Source organism: Peromyscus californicus, unplaced genomic scaffold (genome assembly GCF_007827085.1).
Source record: "Peromyscus californicus insignis strain IS unplaced genomic scaffold, ASM782708v3 Scaffold_18__1_contigs__length_77618521, whole genome shotgun sequence".
NCBI lineage: Eukaryota > Metazoa > Chordata > Mammalia > Rodentia > Cricetidae > Peromyscus > Peromyscus californicus.
Window position 1 is genome coordinate 8643936 of NW_026294480.1, and position 12520 is coordinate 8656455.

The 12520-nt window shown below is 48.8% G+C and overlaps 1 protein-coding gene across 3 annotated transcripts in view; it reads left to right on the forward strand.

The window, feature by feature from the left end:
* Positions 1-12011, forward strand: part of Ankrd33b (ankyrin repeat domain 33B) — an 82827-nt gene extending 70816 nt beyond the window's left edge. For 2 of the 3 annotated variants that reach the window (XM_052743016.1, XM_052743017.1), the window contains exon 4: positions 5949-12011. In XM_052743016.1, coding sequence (XP_052598976.1) covers positions 5949-6781 — 833 coding nt within the window. In that variant the 3' untranslated portion in view covers positions 6782-12011. Of the gene's footprint in view, positions 1-2181; positions 2372-5948 lie in introns of all 3 variants that reach the window. The other variant, XR_008219427.1, reaches the window with a different exon arrangement.
* The last annotated feature ends 509 nt before the right edge of the window (positions 12012-12520 follow it).

Below are 12520 nucleotides of genomic sequence, written 5' to 3' on the forward strand. Positions count from 1 at the left end.
TTTTTCTGTCTCCTGCTGTCTCAGGCATCAGCTGCAGCATTTACAGTTTCTCAGAAATGCCTTCCGCGGCCCCTGGAAGATGAGGCCGCTCGGGCTTGGTGTTAACATTGCTCTTCCCACCCACGCCTGCTGTTTGCTTACACATTTGACGTACGGTCTACAGACTTAACTCTTCCCCACTGACCCCCCACCACCACTGCGAGCTTCTCCCCTCTCCACTGAAGTCTAGCATAATCATCGGGCGTGCACGTCATGGTCGGCTGTGTTCTTCAGAGTGCAGGAGAAACCAGCCCAAATCCAGTACAGTTTCCTGTGCGGCCTGCTACTTTCCAATACGTGGACCGGTCACTTACCTCTCTGGGCCTCACACAGTGACAAAGGACTGATGACAGCCTTATCACAGGGTGGGATACAGTACCCTGTAGGTGGGATTTTGTTCATATGAGGAGAGGGTGCGACCTTGGAGGAAGTTGTCAGTACGTGCTGGTTACAATCAGCTTTCATTATTGATACATTTACGGGATCAGGAGTTTCTTGTGAATGCCTGAAAAACAGAGTATATTTTTCTCCTTGGAAATTACCCTTGTCAGATGAGGTATCTGTGCTAATAAATATATAACTTCTTGACATTAGTGACATGTGGAGCTAGCTCAATCTTTGTGGAGGTCATCTTGCCAATGTAGGGCATTAGCAGCTTCTGTGGCTTCCACTTGCCAGATGACTGGAGTACCCTCCAGTTGGGACACCCCAAAATGCCTGCAAATATTGCCAAATGACCCCTAGGAATGTGATTGTCTCCTACTAAGAGCCACAGATATAATTAATTGAAGTGATATGATAAAAAAAGGAAGAAGAAGCCGGGCGGTGGTGGCGCACACCTTTAATCCCAGCACTCGGGAGGCAGAGCCAGGCGGATCTCTGTGAGTTCGAGGCCAACCTGGGCTACCAAGTGAGTTCCAGGAAAGGCGCAAAGCTACACAGAGAAACCCTGTCTCAAAAAACCAAAAAAAAAAAAAAAAAAAAAAAAAAAAAAAAAAAAAAAAAAAGGAAGAGACCTTTCTGGACACAGTCCTCCTTCCTGGTCTGCTCTGCTCCAGACTACACCTCCTTTAGAGGGTGCATTTGAGCTCCCTAAGAAGCTTTGATGGGAGCACTTAGCCTCTAGAACATTCTAGGTTACACCTGTCTTCTTAGCTTATAATTATCAGGAACCTGAGCTTCATTTTCATTTCAGAGTAGCTGTGTTTTAAAAGAAACCAGGGTGTAAGTGAATGGCCTCCCTGGGTTTGTTAGGCAGCAGCAGTAAGGCTGCCCGGTGAGATATTTTAAAAGTTTACACCGCTGTTTTGATTTCTCATTTCCATTTAAATACAATAGCATTAAGAAAATGGAGGTATTCATAGGTACCAGGTGCCTGTGCTTTTCTTGAACTTGACCCCTCAGCATAGAGTGCACTGATGTATGCTGGAGGACAGTGATTCAATAGTCGACTCCGGAATGGTCATCTGTGATTATCATAAAAGCAAAAGGCACACGCAGTACTACGTATTAGTGTAAAACACGTGTATCTCAATCCATTTTTTTTTTTAGAATGCAGGACTTCTCAGTTCCTGAGTGCTTTTAACACCAGATTTGAGTTTCTGACTTGCAATTTTATTACGTTCGGTTGGAACCACTTCACCTAGAATGATGAATGATTGAATTGGCTGACCCCCCTGAACCCTTTAGATTTTTCCACAGTCGGCAACACGCAGGCACGTGTCAGCCCTTCTCTGCCTTGTCAGGTAGAGTAAAATAATGCTAGGATTATCGGAACTCTGAATTTAATGGCAAATGCAGCCAGTTCTGCAAACCGACCTGGTGGCTGTTTGGATCGGGCTCCCTGATACTGTCAGCCATTCTGATAAGAATCGAAAGGGACATGCAGCACCTTGTTAACCCGGTGGAATATTAATGCACCAAAGTGACAGGTCTATTTCCGTAAGTGGCTCTGAGGAGCTGTGTCAACGATGTGATTTTCTTTTCTTTTCTTTTCTTTTCTTTTCTTTTCTTTTCTTTTCTTTTCTTTTCTTTTCTTTCTCTCTCTCTCTCTCTCTCTCTCTCTCTCTCTCTCTCTCGTCTCTGTCTCTGTCTCTGTCTCTCTCTCGTCTCTGTCTCTCTCTGTCTCCTGCCAGGTTCCAGACTTGCTTAACAGAGCTCACTTTTTTCCTGAGGTGTGATGTAATTGCTGCAGCCTGAGTCTAGCGTCCTCCTGTGGTCCTGGGGAATGGAAGCGAGAGAAAAAGAGATGAGGAGTACACCACAGACACTCTTCCCTGCGTGCTTGCTCTCGTCTCAGACAGGCCCTCACTGCACGCTTCTCAGAAACCAGGTGATTTGTGTCGACACAGCAGTTGCTTCCAGTTTATAAGGAAGACAGAAATTTCCTGTTCAGATTATGAGCCAGAAAGATGCCCACAAGCAGGGAGTCTCCACGGAAAAGACCCAGGAGTAGTTTTTCTAGACTGTGACCTTAGGAAGGGGCATGGTGGGGAGAGAGATGAGAGTGACCATCTTCTCTTGTGGCCACGGGACTGCAGTCTGGCCTCTGAGAGACTTAGACACTCCGGGAATGCCAGCTGAAGGCCCGGGTGAGCTGAGGGCCCGGGTGAGCTGAGGGCCCGGGTGAGCTGAGGGCCCGGGTGAGCTGAGGGCCCGGGTGAGCTGAGGGCCCGGGTGAGCTGAGGGCCCGGGTGAGCTGAGGGCCCGGGTGAGCTGAGGGCCCGGGTGAGCTGAGGGCCCGGGTGAGCTGAGGGCCCGGGTGAGCTGAGGGCCCGGGTGAGCTGAGGGCCCGGGTGAGCTGAGGCCCGGGTGAGCTGGAGGCCCGGGTGAGCTGAGGGCCCGGGTGAGCTGAGGGCCCGGGTGAGCTGAGGGCCCGGGTGAGCTGGGGGCCCAGGTGAGCTGGAGGCCCGGGTGAGCTGAGGGCCCACGTGAGCTGAAGGCCCGGTTGAGCTGAGGGCCTGGGTGAGCTGAAGGCCCACGTGAGCTGGAGGCCCAGGTGAGCTGAGGGCCCGGGTGAGCTGAGGGCCCGGGTGAGCTGAGGGCCCGGGTGAGCTGAGGGCCCGGGTGAGCTGAGGGCCCGGGTGAGCTGAGGGCCCAGGTGAACAGTGAAATCCTGCTGATTTCCCAGGAGTGCCGGGTTCCTACTTGCTGAGTCTCACAGGAGGCTGGCCATCCCTGCTGGGTTGTGGCCCTTGCATAACAAGGCTGTACTTTCAGGGCCTGAGTTATAGGTCAGAGCAGGCTCGATGGTGATGATGTCAGGGATGGTCTGCGGTGCAGGAGGGAGGCCTGAGCTGGGTTTTGTAGGATAGGTAACATGGAGGGAGGGTAGCTGCTGGGACAGGAGAAAAGGGAAGTGACATAATTCTGCTTCCTTCTCCGTCTCCCTCTCATAGGCCCTCTGGGCCTGGGTCTTCATGCCTCCCAGGGGAGAGTGTTCCTGAGACGGAGGGATAGAAGGTCCACCTGTTCTCTTCAGCACTTACTCTTGGTGGTTCCAGCAACAAAAAATTCCCACCCTGGGGATGATTTAAAGAAGGCAGACATCTGTTTCTCTCAGCTCATTAGAAGCCATGGGATGAGCAGATCCTACCCAGGGTTGACCTCGGCTCCATGACGTCACAGACCCTGCTTGTTTTCTTTTGTCCACCAGTTCTCTTTAGCCTGTAGACTTATCACGTGCGTGTGTGTGTGTGTGTATACATACATGTGTGCCCATTGGTGTGTGTTCATACATGTTTGTACATTGGTGTGTATCTGTGTGTGTTTCCATACGTGTGTACACATTGGTGTGTGTATTCATATGTGTGTGCATGTTAGTGTGTGTCTGTGTGGGAAATTTCCAGTACTTTCAACATTGAGCAACCCTAGGTTAGACCAGCCATGATGCATTGTGTGTAGTTGAGTATAATGCTTCCTGGAGTGTAGTAGAGCATTTTGTGTAGGCAACTTACAGCGCACAGCATGGCAGCCAGTAGGCACAACCGCGAGAACCCACGTCATATCTCCAGTTTTGTTCAGTGGGTGAAGTGATGCTGACTGCAAGTGGGACTCCAGTGATCCACTGTAAGGAGATGGGTTCAGCAGCATTTCCCAAGCTCTTGTTACTCCTTGAAAGGTATCGGTATGAAGTGCGTTGTGAATCATCTTCTAGGATGGTAGAGCATTTGCCTGGGATGTGCAAGGTCCTAGGTTCAATCCCTAGCACTGAAACAAGTTCTTCCAGCTCCATGTCTTAAGAGTCTGTATCTGTGGGTTCAGCTGGCTCTGATAGATCTCTCTCTCTCTCTCTCTCTCTCTCTCTCTCTCTCTCTCTCTCTCTCTCTCTCCATGGACAGACCTTTTTTGTTGCCATTTCCTAAACACAGTGTAGCAATGATAGTGAGCATTTGTATTGAGTTAGGATTGTGGGTAATCAGGAGCTGTTTCAGTGTATCAGTATATAGGGTGATGTGCATAGGTTCTGTGCAAATGTACCATTTTAGATGTGGGACCCAAGCCACCTCAGAATTTGGTATCCAGTGGGGGTCTTGGGCCCAATCCCTTGTGGAGGCCAGGGACAGCTGTACTCATCACTCATGGTTTAGTTGCTGTTGTAACTAGCAGTAGTTTCTTGAGAAAGTGGGTCACTAACTTGGAGCATGGTGACTTGGAGTCCAGGGCTGCTGTAGAAGGATTGGCTCATCTTCTTGATTTATAGCATTTGCTTTCTGATCATGTTAAAAGGTAGGAGGAAGACTGCTATGCTCCGGACGGCCGTTCCTTTCATTTTTCATTAGCATTTGAAAAATGTCTCTTTCATGCAGTGTTCATTAAAGTTTTAATTTTGCAGTTTGTTCCCTTTTAAAGTGACATGCAATTAATTAAGGTTTAATGTGTCATCTATTTTTGCAGTGGCATTTTTACTGCCCCCTTTTCATTTTCCCTAGTTTATAAATTGTGCTCTAGCTAATGAGTTCCTCCTGAATTCCAGTTCCAAATAATTGCCACTTTCCTAAGACGGGAATTCTTTAATGTGTCGTCGCACGCGGGACTGAGGCTTTTAGCAGGTGAGCTTAGGGAGGTGCTCTTCCCAGCCCCGAGACTACTGTGGGCCTGCAGGGCAGGGAGGTGCCTGAGCCCCACACTCCTGGCTCAGAACAACTGATCACCCACCATGCTCCACCACACATGGGTCTCCCACACATGGGTCTCTGTAAGATACAAATGAAGGTGCCGCTGCTGGCTGGGTCCCTGGGGAGCTCACAGACTAGATAATTGCCCTAGTTCTCCTGGATGCTTTGCCAGCAGAGAGTCATAGGACTTGAACTCCTGCATGATTTTTAATTACGTTGGCCTGAGATTGGACCAAGATGAACTGAACAGCAGTTCTGCATCCATTTCAGAAGGCAGAAGTTGGCATGTACGCAGAGCTCAGCTGAGTTGGGGTATAAGTCTTCAGTGTCTTTTGCGGAAGGGGACATGGAAGAGAGATTTTCCAGGAAGTAACCGGTATAAGGAACATAGGGATGTACCTGGAAAGTCTCTAAAGAAACAGCCCACAGGGGACATAAGTAAAGTGGTTCGTTTTAAAGAGTCGTCCTATGCCATCGTGGGGATTCGGGAGTCTGAAATTTTTAGAGGGTATGCAGGCTGGGAGCTCCAGGAAACCTGTGGCTACTCTTCCAGCCTGCGGCTGATTGGACGAGGCTCACACATTTGGAAAAATAACCCTTCTGACTTAGAGTCCAATCTCTCTAGGCTTGTGCCCAGCTCAGGATTTAGTCAGACCACTGGGTACTCTGGCTGAACCAAGTGAATATAAAATTAACCAGCACGACTGTCCCAAATTCTGCCATCACTCTTTGCCTGTGGAAGAGCATCCTGGTCATCCCGCCCACTGATGCATGTATGTTTTTGTTTTTCAGGGGCAGATGTTCAAGCGAGGGATCCCCGTCGTGGGATGTCACCACAGGAGTGGGCTGCATACACTGGCCGAGTGGAGGCTGTTCGTGTCATGCAGAGGCTTATGGAGCGACCCTGCGCAGAGCAGTTCGGGGACAAGTACAAGCCGGAATTGCCGCTTCCCCCTGAGGTGCTCTTGAAGCCCCCAGGTTCCAAAAACTGCTTTCAGAGATTCGCTGAGTTCCTGCGGACCACTCTGAGCTCCCGCTCAGGCCAGAGCCTGGAGGATGGAGGCGTCCTTGATCACATGGTCAGGATGACCACAAGCCTCTATAGCCCTGCTGTTGCTGTCGTCTGCCAGACCGTGTGCCCGGAGAACCCTCCCTGTGTGGGGAAACGACGCCTGGCAGTGCAGGAAATCCTAGCAGCTAGGGGGGACCGGGACGCCTGTGCTCTGGATAGCTACAAGGCAGAGGGCTCTGACCCGCAAGTCCAGACTTTGGAGGGTCCCAGAGCCAGCCCCTGGTCATCCCAGTCCTCTGGGGCCCCAGGATCCACCCCTGCCCCTGTCTCTCGGAAGGCCAGCCTCCTGCCCTTGCAGTTGCTGCGGAGGAGCAGTGTGCGGCCAGGTGTGGTGGTCCCCAGAGTGCGCATCTCCAAGGCCCCTGCGCCCACCTTCCAGCCCGAGCGCGCAGCGCCCAAGGGCAACACCAAGGACAGCATCCACCTGCAGATCCCCAAGTGGCGGTACAAGGAGGCCAAGGAGGAGAAGAGGAAGGCGGAGGAGGCGGAGAAGAAACGCCAGGCAGAGGCTCAGAAGGAAAAGCGGGCGCCACGCTGGAGGAAAAGGACGTGAAGGGAGCCGTGATGCCCACTGCGTGTGTGCCTGGTGTGGGGAGGCCGCGCTGGGATCCAGCTGGGAGGCTGCCATGGGGTGCATGCTGCATCACACAGTCTCTGCCTGGGCCGTACTCCTTTCCCAGACCCACGAAGGGGGGTTCACATTGCTCCTAAGACAGAATTGAAAAGACTATATATGGTTTTTGCTTAAAACTAGTTCCCTGAGCAATCTATACACCCAAAGGGCAGTTTGCCTAGAAGTCACCCCTCAGAGGACCCCAATTAAGAATTTAAAAACTTAATTTATCAAAGGGCATTTTCGCATACTTTTGTATTTTGTTATTTATGAAAAATTGCAGCATTTTGCGAGTGGCAGGCTCTTTGTAATTAAGGCAGTTTTAATATTTGCGTTTGGAGACCCTTTGTTTAAAAACGCCGTCTCTAGCAATAAATACTTGTAATGACTGTGTGAGTTACACAGAACTCATGGGATTCTCTCCTGTTGCCCTTTGGTTCTGGCCTTTGCCTTCTCGTGTCCCGTGGACACACCTGTGCACTGGCTTTTCCGTTGAACTTGAGTGATGCCAAATGCCTGTTTCTACTTGATGAAGGCACGGACTGCTATTCAAAACGATCAAGTGGGATGGAAGTCTTGCTTTCGCTTCGTTTTTACATTCTTTTCCTATCGTCATCATTGTCATCATCATCATTGAAAGCGTAGGGCACATTGCAGGAGTGCATATGTTACTAGGACCAAGCTCATTTAAAGCAAAGGGCTTGGATAGACCATCTTCCAGAGGATTGGAGGAAAACAGTTATTTAAGGGGGGCAGATTTAACAAATGAGTGGTAGAAACCACGTCATATGTGCTCAGAAAAAACCAAACATGGATATCCTTAAAAATGTCAAAGCTGCCGAGGGTAAGGGATGCTGCAAAGCGCTGAGGGGCAGACAGGTGACCTTCAGAACAGGTGGTACACACTGGATGCTGGACAGTGGTTTGGGGAAGGTTTTCCTGGAGCGAGCCACACTCTGATGGTGGCCCTCTCCTCCAGAGAGTCCCTTGTGCGTTTTGACGGACAGTTCCCCTTTGATGAGCCCCAAGGTTCAGCTCATTCCCACACCAACTCTGTAGAACTTTCAGTACGTGGGGACTTAGGCGGGGATGGGATTTACCTTGGGTGCCAACCTGTCAGTAAAAGTTTTCTTTCTTTCTTTCTTTCTTTCTTTCTTTCTTTCTTTCTTTCTTTCTTTCTTTCTTTCTTTCTCTCTCTCTCTCTCTCTCTCTCTCTCTCTCTCTCTCTCTCTCTCTCTCTCTTCTTTCTTTCTTTCTTTCTTTCTTTCTTTCATTTCCAAACCATTGAAAAAATCCCAGCTGGGTCTTAGAGTATCTGTATCATGCACTTTATTTGAATATTTAATGTAAATACTTGGAAGCAATAGATTCAGAATATTACAGACTGATTTGGAAGCCCTTTGCTGAGGTCCGTCTCACACTGTGGGTGCACGTAGGGAGTGGGGGGGGGGCACTGGCTTAATTTTATTCTTTCCTCCTTGATACCATTAGACATCGAGCAACGAGTGATCTCACACTAGCCTTCCCCCAAACTCCATAAAATAGGACCTTAGGCTACTCCCAGGTGGGTTTAACACTGGTGTCACCATTCGATGTTTAAAAATCACGTTTAGTAAGTTTCTCTTTAGCCCTAGAAAGGTACCAAGGTGAATGCTGGGGTCTTGACCCTCCTCTACAGCTATTGATGTTAGTTGGCTGGGTTCACCCTTGTGACCCAAGCCTTTGGATTGGCTACGTCTCCTTGGGGGCTGTGAGGACCACAAGCAACCTCAGTTATCTTTTGGGGCCATCTTTCCTGTCTCCTTTGGCATTGTGTGTCTTCCTGTCATATACATATAACCTGCAGTACCAGCTAGCTTGTCACGGGCCCCGCCACTGTGAGCCAAGGCAGTGCCAAAATGCTTGCAATCCACGTTCCTCATGCTGTTTGTCCACAGGGTACCACACCAACGTTTTACTCCATTTCCCTGCTTCCGAGGGGGAGCTGTATTCCAGTGCAGTGGGAAGTACCAAGGTGAAGGCTGCTGAAGTTACTGCAACTGTGACTTCTCAGCAGGGGCTGTAGGAAGCCCCACTGCTTTTAGGGGGCTTTTCCTGGACACCCAGCTTGAGCTCCCATAAAGGCCCTGTTTTTGCAGGTTGTCTCCTGACTTGGGAGAGCAGAGGAGCAGGCCTGGGGATTTGCTTGCTCTTGTGTGTATTAACTGTGAATAGTGAATTCCAAGTGAACAGGTGTCTTCTCAGGGATTTATACATAAATAGAGTTAGGGGAAAAGTTGAAGTGTATTTTAAATCTTTTTGGTGTTTAAATCAATTAGGATTAAACTGGACAGAAGAAATATTTCCAAGATAGTGTCAGAGCTGCTGTTTCTAAGTGAGATCTTGGGACTTGTCTCTCAGTGGAGATTTATGGGGACCACGGCAGTGGGAATGGCTGTGGATATGGCTGTGGCTGCTTCTGGGTGTGACCCTTGTGTTAACAGTTACCTCCAGATAAGCAGAAGTGACTGACGCCGAAATGGATAATCCATAACCCCCCAGAACTGTTCATTGCACCCCTGGTCTTTTTGCCTTGCTTTCAGGGATGAAATATCCACAGTCATTCTACAGGAGGCCACAGAGCGCCTCAGGAAGGATCAGCGCCTTGCACACTTGGTCCACCGTGGCCTCCATGGCAGTGTGCCTGCTGCCCTGGAGCAGGACAGCAGGTGACAGGAGGGACTTCGCACCTTCCTCAGCCCCTTCCAGGCTGCTGGGCTACACCCGATACCTCCGAAAAAAGTCAAACTGGCCAGGGGTTTTCCAGCCCAGCTTTGGATTCCCCTGACTCCTCTTGCACATCAGGAAAGGAGGGTTCATGAGGTTGGCTAGAAAATGGGTTTTATAGACTCAAAGAGGGTGTGCCAAGAGGCCATGTCCCATTCCTTCCCAGCTGGCAGCTGGGACCAGGTCTCTGGAATGGAGCTAAGGTTGTTCTAGATAAGACAAGGCTTGTGGGAAGGGGGCTGCCTCCAGTGCCCAGGAGTCTGGAGGCATCAACAGTTATTTCCCATGCTGCTCAGAGTGATGGCCTCTCACTGTAAACTCCCTCCTGCTATACAGTAAGGGGGCTTTTCTCTTCTAGTGTTTGGGAAACTCCAGCAGGGTCCCCGTGAGTTCTCCAGTGCTGGTTACTGTCTGGATTCTGGTTTGTGCCTCCAGCCGTTGGTCCCTTCGTGCTGGACAACAATGTCACGGCTTCTAGAGAATGAAGGAGGGAACACTGACCATGATGGAATCTTAGAAAACAACAAAGTCACATTTATAACAGAAGGATACCTGGGACCATCAGACCAGGGTAGAGTGAGCCACACAGAATGAAAAGCCACTTCCTAGTCACCATTACCAGCTCCGGACATCTATGTAACTCGAGTCAATGATTCATTTCTTTGCCCTTGAAGTCACATGTTTATTCCTTAACATTTTAGGTAAGTGACTGAAAATTCCTCTGGAGGCTTTATTGTATTTATTATTATTATTATTATTTAAAGGCTCAACAGTGCTACCTGGGTTGGTCTGGCTGGGTTGGTTTGGCTGGTTTTCAGGTGTTGCTGTTGGATGCTACATGCTACACATGGGGTTTTCACACACTGCTCCGGCCTGAAGTAAGACTGTAATGAAAGGCGAAGCCACCATTGTGCGTCGGCCACCCTCAGCAGCAGGCTATATTAATGGGGACCGTGTATGATACCACTGACATGTGCAAACTGAAGGGCCAGAAGTCTGTGCTTGTAAATGTACTAGCTACAGTGGCTCACAGTGGCCCCCCAGGGAGTGTCTCTGTGACCTGTTTTGAGGTGTGGTTTCAGGCAGATTGCAAGGCCTGAGGGTCTACCTGGAGTCCCCAAATAATGTGGAAGCTGACATGGCTGGAGTTTTCACACCCTAGGCTGTCCTGTTAGAATACGGTACTGACCCAGGTGGCTAAGGGCAGATAACCAGCCACATCTGGGTCAGCTCTGGCTTTGATGTACCTCAGTTGCATGAGGGGCTCAGACCCAAAAGGACCCCCCGGAAGAGCTCTCCTATCCTCCCATAGCTGCCCTTCTGCTTGGGGGGAGTATATTCTGTGGGACTTGACCCAGGTGGACACCCTAGAACAGCATGTTATCTAAGGGAGCTTTGGGATATCCCAGTCTGCCTCGGTATTAGGTCGGCTGACTAGTTCTGGTTTTGAAAACATTCTCTTGGCTGTGATGTATGTGACTTCTGTTGTTTTAAAAGAAAATGTAGATGGGAGAGAAATGAAGCTAGCCACCCTAGGCAGGGCAGCAGGCTGTGTTCGTAGATTTGGAGAGTCGTAATCAGGCGCCTAACTAACACCAGTTAGAAAGTTCTAGAAACTGGTTCAAGATGGTGCAACTCTGAATACTCTTGACGGAGAGTGGACACGTGTGTCCAGAAGTGGTGCCACGGTCCTCTCCACCCCAACTTGGGGCCTGCTATGGTGAGAACCCAGTGTAGTGACAGCACAGTCTGCTGTGATGAATTTTCTTGGTCCAAATGATAGTTCTAGAGAGCAAACAACAGCAAGAAGAGAATGTGCTGGGTTGTGTGAGAATCTGCGTCTGCAGCAGCGGAGACCGATGGGTGAGGAATGGAGCAGACTTCTGCATGGCCGGGGGTCAGGTTCTGCCTTCCTGGTTGGAACTGTTTCCTGAGTGTGAAGCGATTTCCTTTGTCATTTCTAAAACTCCCACTTTTCTGGATGTTGTAAAGATGTTGACTATGGATATAGTAATGTAAATTCCAGAGCGTTTTATTTTGAGATGAGACTTTTGCTACAGTTTATACAAGATATTTTCCTATTTAGACCTCAGGGCTACCTTGGGAACCACTAATAAGTGTGACCCCCACCCCGCACCCCAGCAGCTTCAATTCTGGATAGACAAGTTATGTAACTTTTAAGTTAAATGTGATATTGTTCATTAAGAAGAATGTGTTTCTCTCTTTTAACTTCTGACAAATTCTGTTTTAAAAGTGTAGAAAAAAGAGACACTAGAAAAGAATAAAACAATGGTAAAAGAATTAAAAATCACCTGTAAAATACACATTCTCATGGTATAAAATTGTGATATTTGAATAAACTTATGTGCATAAATTATTTAAAAATACTATGAAATGTATGGCACTTTCCTGTCGTTTGTTTTTATTGATATGGTTTTATACATTTTATTTCCACGTACTTCCACTTTGTTTTTCAAGGGTCAGGGTCTTTAATGTGGTGTTTCTCGTGAGTGCTTCCTCATACCTCACAATGATTGACTCATGGTCCACCCTTCCAGGAAGGAGCACCCCTCAGACAGAATGTACCTCTGTTTTCCTGTGTCTTCCTTGGTCTGAGTGGCACATTGTGATATGGGTTATCTATTCAGGAATTTTTTTCATTAATTAAAATGTCCTTGTGAAGTTTTAAAAATAATTTAGAAATGTATTTTTATGTTTATTAACTGTGTGTGTGTGTGTGTGTGTGTGTGTGTGTGTGTGTGTGTGTGTGACACATTTGTCATTGGTGTGGTGGATTAGAGGACCGTTGTGGAAGCTGGTCCTCTCCTTCCACCTTGTAGACACTGGGGTCACACTCAAGTCATCAGCCTTGGCAGCAAGCCCCTTTGCCTACAGAGCCATCCTGCCAGTTCC